At 44.4% G+C, this 21,075-nt stretch overlaps 1 protein-coding gene across 1 annotated transcript in view; it reads left to right on the top strand.

The window, feature by feature from the left end:
* The window catches only part of TM9SF3 (transmembrane 9 superfamily member 3), a 188,725-nt gene that overhangs the window by 99,255 nt on the left and 68,395 nt on the right, over positions 1 to 21,075 (top strand). The window contains exons 5-6 of the mRNA XM_029609139.1: positions 3,535 to 3,612; positions 13,932 to 14,063. Coding sequence (XP_029464999.1) covers positions 3,535 to 3,612; positions 13,932 to 14,063 — 210 coding nt within the window. The remainder of the gene's footprint in view (positions 1 to 3,534; positions 3,613 to 13,931; positions 14,064 to 21,075) is intronic.

Here is a 21,075-nt window from a genome sequence, read left to right as displayed (position 1 = left end):
TATGTTCTTATATTCTGTGATTTAACATTTCAGAATAATTTTGTATTGTCTGCAAATTTGATCATTTCACTTACTGCTCCCCTTTCCAGATTATTTATAAATATATTAAAAAGCACCAGTCCCAGTATAGATCCCTGAGGCTCTTCATTTTTTCCCCTTCTCCACTGAGAAATCATGCCATTTAGACTTAATATTTGCGACCTATCTTTTAACCAGTTTACAATCCACAATAGGACATTACATCCTATCTTTTGACTTATTAATTTTCTCTGGAGGCTCTTGGGGCACTTTGACAGACAACCTCTGAAAATCCAAATATACTACATCTACTGTCTCACCATTATTCACATGTTTATTAACTCCTTAAAAAAAAAAAAAAAAAAAAAAAGTGCAGCAAATTAGTGAGGCAAGATTTTCCCTTATGAAAATCCATGCTGGCTGTGTCCTATTAAACTATGTCTTTCTATATGTTCTGTGATTTATGTTCTTTAGAATAGTTTTCATGATTTTTCCCCAAACTGAAGTCAGACTCGCTGGTCTGTTGTTTTTCCATTGATAAGCAGGTTGAATTAGCCATGATGTGTGGGTGACATCATTCAGCAGTACCAAACAGACTTGTCTCTCCAAGCAAGTAGAACTTTGAACTCTACTGAGCACATGTGGGAATTCCCTCGCGGGCTTTGCCTCAGGATCCTTGTTAGACTATTTTTGTCCGAACTATCACATGGATGGGTCTCTCATCAACTTTTTTGTGTTCTCTACTGCTTGCAGCTACCCCAAACAGCACTTTTCAGTGCTAATAAAAAAAAAAAAAAAGAGAGAGAACATAGCAATAATCTTTCAAAGGACCTTTTGGAATTCTTCTCAGGCCATGTCCTACAAATGTATCATTGATGGCTTAAATTCATGCCTTTGGCCAGGTCATGTCCCTTACGGATGAACATGACAGATGCTACATCTGCATGGGACCCGATCTTGATCATCCCAACCTTCAGGCAAATGGTAAGATGTCCCTGCTTGCACAATGCTCTAGAGTGGCCAAGATTGTTGGCCTGCATTGAGCAAAGAGCCGGAATAAATCCTCCTCCTGGAGTCATGTTCTATCTGGCTCCTGGGCAGTTGTAGGGGTCACACTTCTTCCAAAGCTTCCCATCCATTCTACCGAAGGGACTGTGACTGGGAAAGTGGGCAAGAGTCAATCCTGAAGCGTAGGCACTCTGAGTTGACCAGCACATCAAAGCAATGGAATGTGTCAGTACCCCACCATTTTCCTTTGAAGAAGAAAAAGCCTCTATGCCATAAGATGCATCAAAGGCTCATTGTTCCTTGAAGACGTCTGCATAACACACCACAAGAACATAGTGCATAGTAGGTACAGGGGGCTTTAAAGACACCGATGCATGGCACCTCAAAGATATTGAAGCATAATGCCTTAAACACCACATGAGGCATCCAAACTACTCGGCGCATTGACGCTGACACAGGCCACATCAGAGTGCATGATGCATGCCGCATCAACACATTCACAGAGTTTTTCGATGCGCCTGGAGCAGCCCTCAACACATGTAACCTTGAAGAATCCAAAGTACAGCTCCACATATGGCAAGGATGCAACACCTGCTTCAACGCAAGCAGAGTTGGAACACACTTCGCCACTTGTTCCCTCAATGCACTTGATGCAACTTTTCAGAGGGGGGGGGGGGGCATGACCTGATAAGCCACGATTCGCCACGTTCCTTCTTTTTGTGCCATTAGTACTTCCCAGCAGAAAGGACGTAGAGAATACTAGTTCTGCCTACTCTTCTAAATGAATGCTATGCCCATGATATTCTATGGGCAGCTTTACTTACTCAATTGTCAGGAGTGCCTATCAGGGTGACACCCTTTGGTTCTCATCTGCTCTGACTAGGTCCATGCCAGTTTCTCAGTTCCTTATCCAGAGGTTACACCTTCTATCTCTGGAACTGCCCTGTTCAGTTGTCCTGCTCAAATCAACCACCAGTGGGGGACCTTCATCCTGGTTTCAGAACCCTGATAAGCCAACCCTGATAAGATCAACCCTCAGTGCAGCAAATCACAGATATAGTCAGAGGGTTTTTTTGCTTCCATTTCAGCAGAACCATCGCTTCCCTACCTGCCGTATATGCCCACATTTCCCCCCACAATCCATTTGTAGCCACTGCCACAAGTGCCGCCATCTAGCCTAATGCCTGGAGCTCTATCTAAGCAAGCTTGCTTTCCCAGATCACCCCTGGAGCCCTTTTTAAAGATCGGGGTTATATTGGCCACCCACCAATCTTCAGACTCGACAGACAATCCCAACAATAGGTTATAAATTACCAGAAACGGATCTGCAAACTCCATCTAAACCCAAACAAAACAGATTCTGTGCTGAAAAACCCTTTCAGAAACTGAGCTTCTCCTAAAATGAAAAGTCGAGAGAATTAATCTTATTTCCCCAAATCCAGAAAGTGCTAAAAAAAACAAACTACAAACTACTGCTTCCACTTTTGCCAACTGTGAAAACTTAATCATTTCATTGAGAAGGTGAGCCTAGTCACAGTAGACCATGCCATGATAACCTCATGACTGAATTGTTGTAATGCTCTTCACTGACGGTGAAGGCTCTAGCTAACTTTTAATGCCAAGGATGAATGCTAGAGGATACAAGCCGCAGGACCATATCTCTCACATATTGTGCCAAACCTGCCACAAGGACAAATTCAAAACCCTGAGTCTGATCTACAAGGCCCTATGAAGAAATGGGTGTAGCTAATTGAAAGACAGATGTCTAAGATCTTCTCTTGGAGCCTCCGTAATCACAGTCATTAAAAGAAATCAAAAGGTCAGATATCCTTCAACAACCTTCTCAGGAACAAGCATCTGCCCTTTGGAGGCTTTCCCAGAAAAGCTCTGCCAAACTCATTACCACCTCCATTCTGCCTGACACTATTTGGGTACCTTGCTGCTATAACCTATTTTATTGAATAAGCTGTTGTCTATTTATTCAAATTTAGACCTTAGTGCTTATCTATTTTAGATTTAGACCTTTTTAATGCTGGTATGCTTACAGGTGAATTTTCAAAGCAGATATGCATGTAAATATAATATACTATCATAGCAATTTTTAAAAGCCATTTATCCGTGTTACGTGCACTTAACACAAGTAAAACCTATTGACAATTCAATGGCATATATTATAGCAATTTTCAAAAGTCCACTTATGGGTAAAGTGCATTTATACATGATAACCCCAGTTTTCAGTATGTAACTGATTTTGAAAATCAGGCCCTTATTTATTCAAGATGTATGCCACCTTGAGAAAATTTTGGGTTCAAAAGGATGGACAAATCTAAATAATAAAGCTCAGAAAACAGAAGTGTGTGTTGTCTCCAGTTGTCTACCTAAAATGGGCTGTAAGTGTAGCATTAAAGGGGGAGATATGTCTGACGATGATTGAGGTCTTATGTAATCTCACAGTTCTCTTGGCTTAAACTCATGCTTTCCTAACAGTGCAAATGTTGGTTTCTTTAGGTGAAATGGAAGAAGTCGGATGTGAAATTTGAAGATCGGTTTGACAAGTACCTGGACCCCTCCTTTTTCCAACACAGAGTAGGTATCTAGGCCAATCAATGCTGTGACTCAGAATATATATCTAATATAATCCTTTTATTTATTACAAATGGGGGAGAGATTGAGAAGGGACAGTTATGTTATTTAGATAACTAGTGGAATGGAGACTTGTGTGCAAGAGGTAGGGGATCTATGATTGTGTTTGTATGAATGAATGTGTGTGTTCATACTTGTGAGTATAAGAGAAACAAGTGTCTTTGTACATAAAGCTATATTCATAGTCCTAGCTGTGAAGGCAGGGGTGCGTGGTCTTCAGCGAGACGCTGCCTGCCTGTTTGTGCCTGCAGTTGAGAGGGAGGCAAGTGAATTGGTGAGAGAGAGAGAGTGTGTGTGTGTGTGTGTGTGTGTGTAATTAAGGTTTTCCTAGCATGTAGCAGATGGACTCAGGATCAATGGGTATAGTGTGCTCCTGATAGCAGTTGGAGCCAGAGTCAGATTTCAATCTAACATCAGCACTAAATATACCCCTGCAGGAAGCTCTGCTCTTCAATATTTCTCCATCTCCATAGCAGTTTGGGACTCTACACACACTTGCACAGCGTTAGAAAATCCAAACCCTAAGAAGAAACAAAATTCCAAAATCTTACCTCCACAAGACAAGCCCCGCTCTCCTGCTAAGGGGGACCTAAGGGTCCCTCCCCCAGTTGAGAATTCCTGAGGTGATTTCCGAGATCCCTCAGAGGTAAGCCTCGGTCCGGCAGCCAGTTCCCAGCGTGGGCTTAGCCCCTAGGAGGGAGCGGCTAAGAGGCAGCGTGTGCAAGACCGAGAGCGGCGGTGAAGGTATTTTCCCTCTTCCCTCCGCTGCAGGAGACTGCCCGGCACAAGACCGGGAAGTGCCAAGACAAGGTAAGGTAGAAAACTTTCTTAAGTCTCCCGTCTCCGCGGCTCAGATAGCCGCACAGAACGCCCATCGACGTCTGTCCCATCGGGTTAAGCAGCCCCGTCCAGGCTAGACCCCGATCTGGCTCGAGGGTCCTCCCACGTGGAGGCCCTCTGGGGGGGATCGCCATCTTACTCGCATGATCGCTGGCGCCATTTCCTCCCCTTGATCGCCATACTGTCTGCCTAACTGAGCCGTGCGCACAGCGGTGAGCTGGGCACATAACATTCTTGTGCGCACAGTGGCACGCACACGAGGGTGCCAGGCGCATAGTGCCATGCTCAACAGCGCCGGGCGCACGAGTTCGGCTGTGCGCACATCCCCGTAAGCACACATACAGGCTTGCATGTATATCTTCGCAGCCTGCACGCACACCCTCTGCGTACCCGGAGCGCATATCTAAACATCCCGGCGCGCGCATATAAATGCACAGACCGGGTTTGAACGCCCCTGCGCGCACAAACCATGGCACCATCGGCCAAGAAAGCCTGCCACATAAGAGCTATGCAGCATGAAGAGGCTACTGCCCTGTGCCTACAGTGCGAGAGGGCTCTGGGAGAACCAGGGCAAAGGCCCCCCCAGCCAGTACAGGAATCCGGATCCACCGATAGTACCCTGGACCTCTTTCCCCAGCTCTGCCCTACAGACGGGGCACTTGGGGAACATCGCTGGGTTCAATATAGACCCAGGAACCTTTTCCTGTGTGGAATTCTTTAAAGGTCTACACACCTTCATCCAGGTGCAATCGGTGCCACCAGTGACATAGCCACAGCCTTCACTAGAGGACCCAAACCTCCCAGGCCCTTCTCGGTCTCCCAGAGACGTGCCTCCCCCGGACAAAAGCCTAACTTTAGGGGACACGGACACCTCGGAGGAAGACCAAGACTCCCTGGAGGAAGGGGAAATCCCTCTAGGAACGGAACCATACCGAACCAGGATGCGTTTCTTCTTCAGAGACGAACTACCAGACCTCTCGTGTCCCTGAGCCTGAAGGAGCTGGCCATCCCAGGCACAAGCGCCACAGCGGAACCAAAGACGAACCCTCTTCTGGTCGGGCTCCGTCAGTCCTCACGCCATTTCCCATTGCTGCAAGCCGTACAGCAACTGATCGACCTAGAATGGAACGCTCCAGAGGCCAGTTTCAAGGGAGGACGGGTCCTAGAAGCCCTATATCCACTGGAACCCTCAGCCAAAGAACTCCTGGTGTTTCCCAAAGTGGACGCCATGGTCTGTGCTGCCACAAAGCGCACTACCATTCCAGTTGAAGGAGGAGCGGCACTCAAGGATGCCCAAAACAGAAATCAGGAATCTATCCTTAAACAGTCATTTGATGCAGCAGCTATGACACTACAGATCGCTGCCTTCTGTGCCGTGGTGACACGCACATGCGTGTCAATGGCCAGGAACACCACCACGCCCATTGAAACATTAGAACCAGCAATATCCTTCCTCATGGATGCGACTTCCGACCTGGTGCGCACTTCAGCCAGGGGCGTCTCATCCATTGTGGCAGCCAGAAGGCAACTCTGGCTCTGAAGCTGGTCAGTTGACGCGACTTCCAAAACAAAAATCCCAAGATTGCCGTTTAAAGGAACTCTCCTGTTCGGAAGCGAACTGGAGAAGTTAGCCGACAAATGGGGCGAATCCACAGAACCTTGTCTACCGGAAGACAAGATCAAGAGAAGCCAACGCCCCTCTCCCCAAACATCCAGGGGCAGAGGATCACAGCGTTTCAGACCGTACAAGAATACATACCAAGCACCTCGCCCCGCAGGCAGGGGCCAGTTCTTTCGGAAGAAACACAACAAGACGGGAGCCGGCTCAGATCCAGGCCCAGCCACACCCCACAATGAGAATCAACAGTCCCATCCACAGGAAGAAGCCATAGGGGGCAGGCTTGACCGATTCTACCAAAGATGGGTCGAGATAACATCAGACAAGTGGGTCCTAACCATCATTCGAAAGGGATACTTTCTGAACTTCCACAGCATCCTTCCAGACAAATTTGTGAAATCTCCTTGCCATTCCCCCTCCAAGAGGACAGCAGTGGAAACCACATTAACCAAATTGCTCGCCTTAAAGGCTATAACACTGGTGCCCACGCACCAACGAAATACTGGACACTATTCCATCTATTTTATCGTCCCCAAGAAAGAGGGAACGTACCGGCCCATCCTGGACCTCAAGTCGGTCAACCGCCGCCTGAGGGTACCACACTTCCGCATGGAAACCCTATGCTCGGTCATAAGGGCGGTACAGCCGGGAGAATTTCTGACCTCCCTGGACCTGTCAGAAGCCTATCTGCACATCCCAGTCCATCACGATCATCAGCGCTTCCTACGCTTCACGATCCTGGACCATCACTACCAGTTCCGAGTGCTACCTTTTGGGCTAGCTACAGCCCCTCGGACATTCACCAAAATCATGGTCGTAGTGGCGGCGACACTGAGGAAAGAAGGAATCCTCGATCAGGGCAAAATCTCCAGAGGAAAGTCATCAGACAGCCACCAGAGTCAAGAATCTCATGGAGAACCTTGGATAGGTCGTCAACGCAACCAAGAGCTGTCTGCAGCCCTACCAATCTCTGGAATACCTGGGAGTCCGGTTTGACACCCAACAGGACAAGGTCATTCTTCCCCCTACAAGGAAAAGGAAATTGATGGACCAGTTGAGAAACTGTTGAACGGTGCTCGCCCCACGGTTTTGGACTACCTCAAAGTCCTCGGACTCATGACATCAACCCTAGAAGTCGTACCATGGGCAAGGGCCCACATGCGACCACTACAACGTTCCCTACTGTCACGATGTAACCAGATGTCCCAGGACTACACCGTCCGCCTCCAGTTACAGGCGGAGGTACGGATCCAGCTCCTATGGTGGCTACAAGAAGACCACCTGAACAAGGGAGTAAGGCTATCCCCACCGACCTGGGACTTGATCACCATGGATGCGAGCCTATGAGGGTGGGGAGCCCACTGTCAGGAACTGACGATCCAGGGACAACGGGACAAGGAAAAGTCGGGATGGAACATCAACCCTCTGGAAGCTCAAGCAGTCAGACTAGCCTGCCTACAATTGAGTCACAGACTCCGGGGTGAATCTGTCAGTCATGTCTGACAACGCCACAACAGTGGCCTACATCAATCGACAGGGAGGAACCAGAAGCCAACAGGTGTCCCTGGAAATAGACCCCCCTAATGGCGTGGGCGGAAGCAAACCTGCAAGGGATCTCGGCTGCCCACATCGCAGGAAAAGACAATGCCGCTGTGAATTACCTCAGCAGGGAAAGTCTAGACACAGGGGAGTGGAGGCTGTCAACCACAGCCTTCCAGTTAATAATAGACAGCTAGGGAACTCCAGCCATGGATCTTTTGGCAACCTGGTCCAACACCCAAGTCCCCAAGTTCTTCAGCCGCAGACGAGAGAATCACAATCCCAGGGGATCGACGTCCTCGTCCAGACCTGGCCACAGGAAGACCTGCTGTACCCCTTTCCTCTATGGCCACTACTGGGCGGGATCATCTGCAAGATAGAACACCACAGGGGGTAGTACTTCTAGTGGCCCCGGACTGGCCAAGAAAGCCGTGGTACGCAGACATGCGAAGACTTCTGGAGGGGAACCCTGTGTCTACTTCCACACAGGGACCTGCTCCAGCAAGGACCGATTCTCCACGAAGACCCAACTCTATTCTCGCTTATGGTCTGGCCATTGAGAGGACTCACGTGAAGAAGAGCGGATACTCAGGGGCAGTGATTGACACCTTGCTCCGAGCATGCAAGTTTTCCACATCCTTAACTTACATACAAATATGGAGAATATTCGAAGCCTGATGTGAAGACCGTGAGATCCTTCCGCGGACAGTCAAAATTCCCATGATCCTGGAATTTCAGCAGGACGGCTTGAAGAAGGGGTTTTGCTCAACTCCAAAGTTCAACTGGCCGCGCTGGCCTGCTTCAGAGCGGCCAGCGCGGCCACTCTGAAGCAGGCCAGCCAAAGTGGATGGCATCAGTCTATCTTCCCATCCAGACGTCTCCCGCTTCCTGAGAGGGGTCAAACAGATCTGACCACCACTAAAGTAGCCGGTACCCCTATGGAATCTCAATCTAGTACTCAACTTCCTAGCGGGAGCTTCTTTTAGACCTTCACGCGGTCTGTCCCTACGGCTCCTGACCTTGAAGACTGCATTCTTGTGGCAATATGTTCAGCCCCTCGAATCTCCGAACTTCAAGCACTATCCTGTCGGGAACCGTTCCTCAGATTCACACCGGGATCCATACAGCTATGCACTGTCTCCTCCTTCCTTCCAAAGGTGGTTTCTCATTTCCACCTAAACCAAACCATCTCGCTGCCATCTCCAGACGAGCATAAGGACTCAGAAGACTCACGCCTCCTTCGCCATCTTAATGTTGGCAGGCTCCTAGTCCGATACCTGGAAAGATCGGAATCCGTATGAAAGACGGACCACCTATTCGTCCTTCACAACGGGAAGAAACAAGGGGAAGCGGCCTCGCAGGCAACCATAGCCTGCTGGATCAAAGAAGTCATCAAGGCGGCCTACGTAGAGGCAGGCAAGCCTCCACCCCTACAAGTCAAGGCTCATTTCACCAGAGCCCAGGCAGTTTCCTGGGCAGAAACCAAGATGCTGTCACTTGCCGACATCTGTAGGGCGGCCACATGGTCCTCCATTCACAACTTCTCGAGGTTCTACCGCCTGGATGTTCAGGCCCGGGAGGACACAGCATTTGCAAGGGCAGTACTAAGTGGGACAAGGGCAGCCTCCCACCCGGCTCGGGAGTAGCTTTTATACATCCCATTGGTCCTGAGTCCATCTGCTACACGCTAGGAAATGGAGAAATTACTTACCTGATAATTTCGTTTTCCTTAGTGTAGACAGATGGACTCAGTATCCCGCCCACGGCTGCCTCAGAATACGGAACCTCAGGTGACAATCCCCAAGAGCAAGACAAGCACGGGTAAGCCACGCTTTACCTCTAGTTCGGACACCCATAGTTACTGGGTGTCGGCGTTTCTTGGTTGAGTGCACTGGCGGTCTCCAGCTAAAATTCACGTCAACCAGTTCAAGTTAATCAAACACACACATATCCACAATTGCTTTTTGAGGATTATACTGAAGAGCAGCAGAGCTTCCTGCAGGGGTATATGTAGTGCTGATGTCAGATTGAAATCTGACTCCGTCTCCAACTGCTATCAGGATCACACTATACCCATTGGTCCTGAGTCCATCTGTCTACACTAAGGAAAACGAAATTATCAGGTAAGTAATTTCTCCATTGACTATGTAAGTTTGTGTGTGTAAGAGAGGAAGACACAACATAAGACAGATGAAAAGGTGATAATATAGAAAAATGAGACTCTTGAACATAGAAATATAAAGACAGAAAAAAAATGAGGAAAGCTGCTGCAGGACAGTGGAAATTTGTCTGAATTCAGCAAAGGCCTGAAAGACTGCTTGTAGGATTTCTGAAACTAGAACATCCATTCCCCCTTCTGGGGTTGATGTATCTCTTTTCTTAAGTGGCAAATAATACATTTTAGATACGGTTAGTTCCTTCATTATTCCTAAAATTTCTTTAACATATTTTTTAAATAATTCTAAGGCCGATATTAATCTAATACATGGGAAGTTTAACAATCTTAGATTATTTTTTCTTAGAACATTTTCAAAACTTTCCAATTTTTTATGAACCATTAAAGAGTCCTTTATGGATGCAGCACTGGTTGCTTGTAAAGTTACTAATTGGCCAGAATGTGTCACACTCTGGGTTTCCAATAACGCTAATTTTTTGCTGTGATCTTCCAAACTCTTCCTAGTTTCTACAGATAGAGTAGTGGATTGAGCTATGGTAAAGGATAACATCCTTTCCATTTTTGTGACCACTTTCCATACATCAGTCAGGGAGATGTTTTCAGGTGGAGTCTCATCTTCAGGCAATTCAAATTTAGGCAAATCATGTATCGGTAAAGTCCCATCTTGAGTCCCTGACAATTGGACCCTCAAGTCTGGAGATGTTACTAACAGTGAAGGGGAGCTAAACTCCCTATGTGCTCCCTCATTCCTTGGGGTTATAACGGGTAACTGATTTTCGGCGGGACTACTGGGAGTACCGGAGGAAAAAGAGATGTCTGGAATGACATCTCTTACTGTCTGGCTTACCCTTCTGGTGAGGTGCTGGTCCATTGGGCCTATTACTTCTGTCCTCAAAGTTTTATCCACAAAATATGTCTATTGACAAACCAACAGCGATAAGGAGGGCAATCCAAGAAAAAATCGCCCAGGGGCGCGCCCCTTTGGCGCGCCCCTTTGGCGCGCGGCTTCGGTGCGCCGGCGGCTGTGCGCCGCTCTCCCCGAGTTTAAATAGGGATCCGCGGCGCTTGGATGTCGTCACTGGTAGGCGGGGCTGGCCTCACTCCTCCGAAACGGCGTCCCTCTCAGCCGGGCAGCTTCAGAGCGCACAAGGTCTTGCAGCGCGTCTGTCGTCCTCGCTCAGCTCCCACCTCTCACCGCTCTCCCCGAGTTTAAATAGGGATCCGCGGCGCTTGGATGTCGTCACTGGTAGGCGGGGCTGGCCTCACTCCTCCGAAATGGCGTCCCTCTCAGCCGGGCAGCTTCAGAGCGCACAAGGTCTTGCAGCGCGTCTGTCCTCCTCGCTCAGCTCCCCTGCTTGTAGGATTTCTAAAACAGAACCCCTTTAGGAAGCAATTCTCAAACAGCCCACATAAGGTTGCAAAAATGGATCCAAGTTGTATCCGTTTTCAAAGCAGACTTACATGCATAAGTTCACTTTAAAAATGTTACCACCAAATCTCTCTGCACAAGTTAACATCCGCTAAAACTATGTGCTTAGTTTTAAAATCCAAAAGTATGTGTGTGTAAATCCAAACCCCTCCTCAATTCCACCCCTTAGGAGCAGCTCTGTTTAGACCGGTTAAATTTATAAATCTGAAATGAGTGTGTTTATATGCATATCGGGCAGGCAATTTTGCAAAAGGTTTACCTACAGAAGGTCCCTTATGAAAATTACTTTCTTAGGAGGTAGCAATTTTCAAAAGTCCAAGTGTACTTACATATGTAATTCTTATTGACAATTCAATAGCATGTATTGTAGCAATTTTCAAAACCCATTTACATGGGTAAAGTGCATTTTCCTTTGTAAAACCCAGTTTTAAGTGTGTAAATCCTTTTGAAAATTACCTCCTTAGGGTTACAGTATGTTTTGTAGTTATTCTAAATAAGCAGAATATGTTGGCTGTGTTTGTGTTGCTTCTTTAGAAACAGAGAAACATGACAGCAGAAAAAGACCATATGGCCCATCCAGTCTGCGCATCTGTCCAATTATTTTAACATTTTAATTCTCATCACTTCCTTAGAGATCCCCTGTATTTATCCCATTCATTCTTGAATTCAGATACTGTTTTTGTCCTCACCATTTTCACTGGGAAGGTATTCCACACAACCACCACCCTCTCTGTAAAGAAATGTTTCCTAAGATTACTCCTGAGTCTACTCCCTTTCACCCTCATGAGTCTAGAGTATCATTTTCATTGTTATAGAGTCTGCAGTGCAGAGTTGGCAGCCCTCAAAAGTTGTATGAAATAGTAGCTTGGCTGAGAGGGTGGGCCAACTCTATGATCTACAGTGACAGCATGGCATTGGTGATAATACTGTTCTTGAAACTCAGGGTCAAAAAGCAATTGTGTTTCTTGTTCTTTCAGTTCCTATCAACAAACAGAAGCATGCTTCTTGCCCTTCAATCTTCTGAGCTTTCTGTGCATACAGATACAGTAGATACTTTCTAGTAAATTATTTTATTGTAGCTAGGCAAACATAGGTCTGTTCTGAAATGTGCCGCTGTAGCTGTACATTGTTACTTGTAGGGTAGTGCAACTTTATTTATTAGTTTTTATATACCGTCACTAAGACAAGCCATCATAACGGTTTACGACATAATAAAAGAAAGAATAAGAACAATCAATGATACTAAGACAAATACAGTCGTAACAGTCTTCTTGTAAAATCAAAACATATAGAAATGAAAATGAGTGTATATAAAAGTGTGGCCTAGAAACTTTCCAAGAAAACACAGAGGTAGGCGATCTATGATAGCCGTCAGGAAAAACACAAGAATAGATGCCTGGAACTTTTTCAATGTTTATTAAAACAGAGACGTATATTAAAAGACTTGCCCGACTCTGGCCGAGTTTCGCGGCTCACATAGCCGCTGCCTCAGGGGCTTCAACACTTCACAGCTGCCAAATAGCACTCATTTGTGCAATATCTTCCAACATGCAACCATTAATTATCAGCAGTGCATTGAACCACTCTCGCACCGACGTGCAGCATGTAGTCTCTGCTTAGAAGCAGAGACTACATGCTGCACGTCGGTGCTTTACTATACATGCAGGAGGGAGCATAGATCAATCTTGTTTTTAATTAGTTGGGCTGAATGGTTGCTTTTTGGACACCTCCAAGCAACCTGAAGCTAATATCATCATTGTTAATAATCTACTAAACAGAGCATAAAAGAGGAGATAAACCAACTTCATAAGAATTTCAGAGGATCAGAGAGGCTGGCAGTCCCCATCAGACTTGGGTTTGTTAAAGGCTACCAACCGTGAGCTGCTTAGATTTCGGGCACAGGGATGGGCATTTTTCCCCCCCAAAATTTGACAATTTTAAAACTTCATTTCAGCATACTGCTCAGAAAGTCACTCTGCCTAACTATTTGGATACAGGTGTGTCATAGGTGTGTATGCTTTTTGAAATAAATACATTTTTAGTACCAAGGAACAACTCATTTTCACCCCTTCTTGATTAGCTCCCAAACACTGTCTGGTCCCTATTCGTGGAGTGCCTATGATCTCATGATCTATGAGATCCCTTTCTGAACCCTGGAGGGTCCTAGAAATTTTCTTTTCTCAGTGAGCAGCTTTCTCACTTCTGCTGGACTCTGTCAGAAGTCCAGTTCTTAATTAACAGCTCTCCTGCTGGTCCCTAATAGAGGCTCACTGAGAACAAGCACCCTATCATGTTTCTGCTGTACCAGCTGCGTTTTGATCCCTGCCTGGTGCTCCAAGTGACTGTGTTCTGATTGCTGCTTTCTGAAGAATAGTAGGGCTGTTGGGCCCTGTCATCTTGGTTGTTGTCTACAAACTATTCTATGAGCTGGTCACATGATACCAAAGTGCAAAACTTTTCTTCATTTTGTATAGTTTGTTTTTTACATAGCATTGTGTGATGGTGCTCCCCCCTCTACATTCATACACTGCAGCATAGTTTATTGTAATAAAAAAAGTGTTTTACTCAAAATAACATATCGGTGCAGAGCTTACTAGCCTCTGTCTTTTGAGGAACTTGAAAACATGAAGCTTGACCAACCATTTTATATTTTATTTTAGATACATTGGTTTTCTATTTTCAATTCCTTTATGATGGTGATATTCCTTGTGGGGTTGGTGTCTATGATTCTGATGAGAACTCTACGGAAGGATTATGCACGCTACAGCAAAGAGGAGGAGATGGACGATATGGTGAGCTGAGATAGTATAATAATATACTTCTAGATTCTCTTACAGAGATTTTGGAGATTAAAATTCTTTTTATTTATCTCATCACTATACTTGCATTTTAGAGATTACTAATAGTATGCAGCTTCAGTCACTGTGTAAGAACTACAAGTCGGGAGAAATCCTGATTTGTAAATTAGTCTCTTCTCTTCCGTAGCCTTGGGCAAGTCCTTTCTCTTTGACAAGCAGCAGAAGTGAGCCACATTGATTTGCCTTGTGACTTGTATCATGCATAGTTTACTTGATTGCATGCACTATCGATGCTGCCCAGTGTGAGCTAGAAAAAATTCTTATAGTTTTTACAGCCTAATGTAAACATAATTATATATTAAAGTATAACATAACTATAATTACATAGCTTTGCAATTTAATAATATCTAAAAACCCAAATACTCATCACAGTTATGAGAATATGGTAATGTCAGAATTCTTTTAGTATTTTCTTGAAAAGGTTTTGTGCATGCTTGGGTTTTCCGTGAGTCATTTGTTAGAAAAATTTCATTTCCTTAATGCTGGGGGGGGAGGAGTGAGAGAAGCACCTAGTTTGTTCTCCTATGATATACTCAGAATGGCATTGGGAGCCACTGCCTTGGCCATTGAAGCCCACAGATCAATGTGATTGTGGTCTTCTAATTTCAAAGAGGTTGCATAGGTAGACTTGCTGATGTGAGACATTTTCTTTAGAGAAAATGAAGATTGTGATTCTTATCAAGGGCCTACGAATCACTCCCCAGACAACACTGTACCTCCAGAACTGCAAAGAGGCTTTGTTCCTCTTTGTTGGATTTTAGGCATACTGTCCTTATGTTTGTTTTTTAGAGAGGGATTATCCATGATCGGTAGGTCGATGTGTATATAAGAAGGATTTCTATATGAACTATGATCTTCTTTTAACCAAGATTAATCTTGTATGTGTGTTAAGATATTCAATTTGGGCAGGCAAAATTATAAAAATAATTAGAAGACACTTGTCTTTACTATAATGTTGTTTGTAGTTTGAGCAATTTCTTGGTTTGGTTTTTTTTTGCGTTTAAACATCCTCCTTTGTGATTATTTGGTGTGTTCATATTTACCTTCATACTCATCTGATGTGCCTTCTACAGGTGGGGGCATTGTAATTGTGACCATTGTTCAGCGTGTTTTTATTCTTTGAACATTGGCCAGTTTGTTCTGGTAGAACTGTGTTTTTGAAGTCCTTGACTTCCTGTGAGACAAGTCAAGTTGTGTATGGAATTTATTCTCCATGTGGTCTAATGTATATTGGCAAGACAGTGCATAAAATAAGAATTTGTATTGAATACTGGAGCAGAATATATGGTGGTTATGTGGAGGCTCCTCTTGCACAACACTCAATGGATATGGGACATAATGTGAAAGATCTTCAATTTTTTGGTTCTACATGGTGTTAGCAAGCGGGAAGGTGATATTAATCAGCTATTGACACACAAAGAAAAATGGTAGATTTTTAATCTAAATAACTACATCTAATGGATTAAATGAAAAAGTTGTATGGGCAATTTTGTATTATATATTATGTTTGATATTTATTAAATCATGTTTGCCCTTTAAGTACAATATTCTTAGGTCTGATGATGTTTTATATAAGTGATGTTGATTTGGGGTAGCTAGATCATGTGTGTTCCTTTAGAAAATGGCACCAAGGGAGTTGGCATTTTTGTTTTGAGTCTGTTATGCCTGTAAGTTCTTGATTTTAAAATTTTTGGATAAGTTTATGATAACGATATGGATTGTTAGAATATGTTTTCTTTTTGGGCACGTTCTGATGAAGACTTGGAAATACTGAAGGTTTTTTTTTAATGGAAAATCCATGTGATGGGATCTGCTTATTGGAATATGGTGGTATAAAGTGTTCCCCTGTGGAAGCCTAGGTTTGGTGAAACATGTTCAGATTCTTCTATCTGTTCTAACTTTGTTTAATAGAGCAAGGAATAAAGGAACAATGATTGATCATTTCAGCTTTATTTTATATTAGAGACTTGCACTGGTTATTCCTCTGATATTTAACCAATAAAAAAAAAAAAAGAACGAACTGATGATTTGTTCCTACTTAACTGGAGACTTGCAGTCCATAGCAAAAAAATGTTGATGACATCTAATAAATAACCTTTGGACATTGTCATTGCATGCTTTTTCCATTGAATGGTTTTAATGGGGTAGACTTTTTTTCCTTTTTTAATATAATTTTATGATTTTTCTGATATTTTTGGATTGCTGAATTCACTTTGGTGTTTGTATTTTTTCCTTTTGACTTGTATTTCTTGCAGTTATTGATTTTGTTGTTCTTAAATGGTTCATTAAATTTGGAAATTTCTTCTTTTTTTGTATATATGTGGTATTTCTGTATAATTCATATATATTATCATATTGATAATTTGTTTGTTGGATGATGTGGTTTAACAAGGTTTATTTTTTTTTGTCTCATCCATTCTCTGGTATGGTAGTGAGATCATGCAAATCTGGTGAAGGGTCGGTTTTTATTATCAACCTGAAAATGACACCAACCAAAGATCAGGAGGTTCATCTGAACATCGATTGTTCTCAAGGATCTTGGACTCCACATGAAAGATTGCTCAATACAAAATCAACAAAAATCAACATGTTCATAGTGAGAAAGCTGGATATCATGGCTAATACAGTTGGAATCAAGCTTATCACTTCATGGTTCAGACTGGTTTCATCTCCTGCACCAGGAAGCAGCCGTGATAACCATATGATAACCACAAAAGCCACTTATCTGACAGGAAAATACATCCTATTAGACATATTAAGCTTCACCTGCTGAGCTAACCACAAGTGATTCCTGTTTTTGGACTTGCAAACAAAATCTACCTTTAATGAGGAGTTTCTGAGATCTGTTTACAACAATCCTGAGCAGGTTGGCATGCTTGCAGTTCGGCGACAGGTTGCCAGGTTCGAGCGGTCCGGATAATTTTGGACAATGCAATGATGAACCAAGAGCCTGCAAGTGTTGCAGGAAATAGACCAACTTATGGAATGGGTGGAAGAGCATCTTCAGGAGATCTCAGCTTCGCACATTGCAGGAAAAGACAATGAAAGAGCAGACTTTCTCAGCAGGCAGAGTCTGGACCCAGGAGAATGGGAATTGTCAGATGAGGCGTTTCATATAATAGGATTGCTGGGGGTCTTCCATTTATGGACCTGCTGGTGACTTCTCGCAATGCGAAGATTCCTCGATTCTTCAGTTGCAGGAGAGATCCAAAGTCATTGGGCATCGATGCTGTTGTGCAGGAATGGCTGGAGGACAAGTTGCTGTATGCTTTTCCCCCATGGCTCATGTTGAGCAGAATGGTTTGGAGGGTCGAGAGTCACAGAAGGATGGTGCTTCTGGTGGCACCATTTTGGCCCAGGAGATCATGGTATGTGTAACTGTGAAAGCTCCTGGTAGACTCCCCCCCTCTGGTTTCCAGCGCACAGGGATCTGTTGCGGCAGGGGCCTGTTCGTCACGAAGATCTGATTGCATTTTGTCTTATGGTATGGCCCATGAGTGGGCTTGCTTGCTGAAACGTGGATATTCTACCGTGGTGATTGCCACCTTGCTACGAGCTAGAAAGTTTTCCACTTCTTTAGCCTATGTGCGGGTTTGGCAAGCGTTTGAGGCTTGGTGTGAAGATCGAGGGGTTCTTCCTCGTTCTGTTAAGATCCTGCTCATTTTGGAATTTTTGCAAATTGATTGAATAGAGGGTTGGCCTTTAATTCCTTAAAGGTAGAGGTAGCCGCTGTTACCTGTTTCAGGGGCCACTTATCAGCTCATCCAGATGTGGCCCTTTTTTTGAAAGGAGTGAAACATCTTCGTTCTCCCTTGCAGTTACCAGTGCCCTTGTGGAGTCTTAATCTGCTTTTGGATTTCTTAGCAGACCCTATGTTTCGACTGATGCATAACCTTTCCTTGCGGTTATTGACCTTGAAAACTGTGTCTCTTGTGGCGATTTGTTCTGTGCGTAGAATATACGAGCTGCAGGCCGTATCTTGCCGGGAGCTGTTTCTTCGAGTGACTCCAGGGGTGATACAGCTGCCTACTGTTCCTTCCTTTTTGCCAAAAGTGGTCTCGGATTTTCACTTGAATCAGTCTGTCTCCCTGCCGTCTCTGGATAGGGAGAGAGATGTGGAGGAATATTGCCTGTTGCGACCCTTAGATGTTAAGAGGACATATTGTGAGGTATCTGGAGGTTTCTAGACCTCTCAGGAAGATGGATCGCCTGTTTATCCTCCACGGTGGAAGTAAACAGAGCGAGCCGGGTTCGCGGGCTACAGTAGCTCGCTGGATTAAGAAGGTAGTCATGGCCATGTATGTGGATGCTGACCAGCCATTGCCTAGTCAGTTTAGGGCTCAGGCAGTGTAATGGGCGGAGTTTAGATTGTTGTCTCCCATTGACATTTGCTGAGCCGCGACATGATCCTCCTTACACACCTTTTCCAGGTATTAGTATCTAGGTGTGCAGGCCCGGGAGGATGCAGCCTTTGCACGTGCGATTTTTGATTGGACTGCAGGCAGCCTCCCACCCTATTTGAGAGTAGCTTGAGTACATCTCACTGGTTCTGGATTTAGCTGTCTGGACGCTAAAAAATGAGAAAATACTACTTACCTGATAATTTCCTTTTCTTTACGACAGACAGATGAATCCAACTTCCCACCCTTGGCTGCCGAATGTGCTATGGCTATGTTTTCTAGGGGTTACTGGTAAGTGTTAATCCAGTCCCTAGACTAGTGTTAATACATTGTTTTTCTGAGCTCAGTGTTTCCTGTTGGCTGAATAATGGAATGGTTATATGTTAATCAAGTTTTTTGTTAGTCTGTCCACAGTTAGCTTTTGTAGAGAATACTGGTGAGCTGAGGTCACTGCTGGGGTATATATACTGTGACATCAGTTTGCTCCATCTCCATCTGCTGGTAGAGGTGCATAACCACTGGTTCTGGATTCATCTGTCTGTTCTAAAGAAAAGGTAATTATCAGGTAAGTAGTAATTTTTCATTATTTCTTACCCAATTGCAAATGCTATTCTATCTCTTATTGTTATCTTCTAGCAAGTTAGCAAGTTTGACCATAGAAGTCATGTTAAGTCTGGAGGCTAGAAACTACAGGCCGGTTAGCCTCGGCTTTGTGATGGGAAAATTAATGGAGATTCTACTAACTGAAAGGATTGTGAACTATCTACAATCTGGTGGGTTGCTTGAGCCAAGGCAGCATGAATTCACCAGGGTAAGGTCACATCAGACAGATTTTGTTTGATTTTTGTTTGGGTGACTAAAGAATTGGATCAGGGAAGAGCGCTTGATGTGATTTACTTGGATTTTAGTAAAGCTTTTGATACAGTTCCCCATAGGAGACTTGCAAACAAAATGAGAAGCTTGGGAGTGGGTGCCACAGTAGTGGCTTTGATTGACTGACAGGAGACTACGTGTAATGGTAAATTGAACCTACTTTTAAAAGTGATCCCTGTTAAGTGGAGTGCCACATGGATAGGCTTTGGGACTGGTTCTGTTCAATATCTGTGAGCAACATTGTGGAAGGGATGGAAGGTAAAGTTTGTCTATTTGCGGATTATACTAAGAACTGCAACAGAGTGGACACCCTTGAAGGAGTAGAGAAAAAGAAAAGTGATTTAAGAAAGCTTGAAGTCTAGTTGAGCATTTGGCAGCTGGGGTTCAATGCCAAGAAGTGCAAAGTCATGCATCTGGGATGGGATAATCCAAAGGCGCTGTATGTGATGTTGGTGAAAGACTTATCTATATGGACTGGGAGAGGGACCTTGGGGTGATAATGTCTGTTCTGAAGGCAGCGAAGCAATGTGACAAAGGGATAGCTAAAGCTAAAAGAATGCTAGACTGTGTAGAGAGAAAAGAGCCAGTAAGAAAAAGGAGATGGTGATGCCTTGTACAGGTCCTTGGTGAGGCCTCACCTGGAGTACTGCGTTCAGTACTGGATCCCGTATCTCAGGATAGAGACAGGATGGAGGCGGTCCAAAGAAGAACAAGCAAAATAGTATGGGGTCTATATTGGAAGATTTATGAGAAGAGGCTGAAGGACCTGCATATGTACACACTGGAAGAAAGGAAGTGCAGGGAAGATATGGTACAGACATTCAGATACCTGAGGTTTTAATGATGTATGTACTTCAAAACTTTTCCGTTGGAAAGGAAACTGTAGAACTAGGGGTCACAAAATGAAACTCCAGAGGACTACACGGAACCAATGTCAGAAAAGGTGGTGGATGCCTGGAATGCTCTTCCAGAGGAGGTGGTAAAGACGAAAACAGTCAAAGAATTCAAAGGGGTATAGGATAAACAGGCTGAAGGACCTAAATGAAGAAAAAAGTGCATGGGAGTAACCTGCTCGGTGGCGGTTATTACCCTTAAAAATATGCATGGGGATTACTATCCTTAACCAATAAGCCTTGTTGCTTTTGTCACAACTGCTCTCTGCTTTGATGGCATTAGGGGGAAAGGGGAATTGGATTCAGAGAACAACCAATAACAGGCCCAGACTTTTATGGTCTAGTGTATTACAGACATAAGGGAAAAGGAACAGGACTGCTTCTTCGGCCAAGTTCAAAAGCAAAGCACATCAAGCAGCATTGTCTGAATTTACAAAGACATCTCTTCACCCAGTAAAAATGTTGCTTTGTTAATATATAACAAAAGGTAACCTGCACGGAGCGGCAGTTACTACCCTTAACAGAACCATGGGGGTAACCTGCACGGAGTGGCAGTTGCTACCATAGGAAACTTGCTGCACAGACTAGATCAGGGGTCAGGAACCTTTTTGGCTGCGAGAGCCATAAACGCCACATATTTTAAAATGTAATTCCATGAGAGCCATACAATATGTTTAAAACTAAATACAAGTAAATGTGTGCATTTTATGTAAGATCACACTTTTAATGTACAATAAGTCTCTGAAAATATTACACCAGGCCTTAAGACACCAATACATC

This window comes from Rhinatrema bivittatum, chromosome 7, assembly GCF_901001135.1.
Source record: "Rhinatrema bivittatum chromosome 7, aRhiBiv1.1, whole genome shotgun sequence".
Taxonomy (NCBI): Eukaryota; Metazoa; Chordata; class Amphibia; order Gymnophiona; family Rhinatrematidae; genus Rhinatrema; species Rhinatrema bivittatum.
The sequence above is the reverse complement of the archived record's forward strand: the minus strand, read 5'-3'. Positions and strand labels throughout refer to the sequence as shown.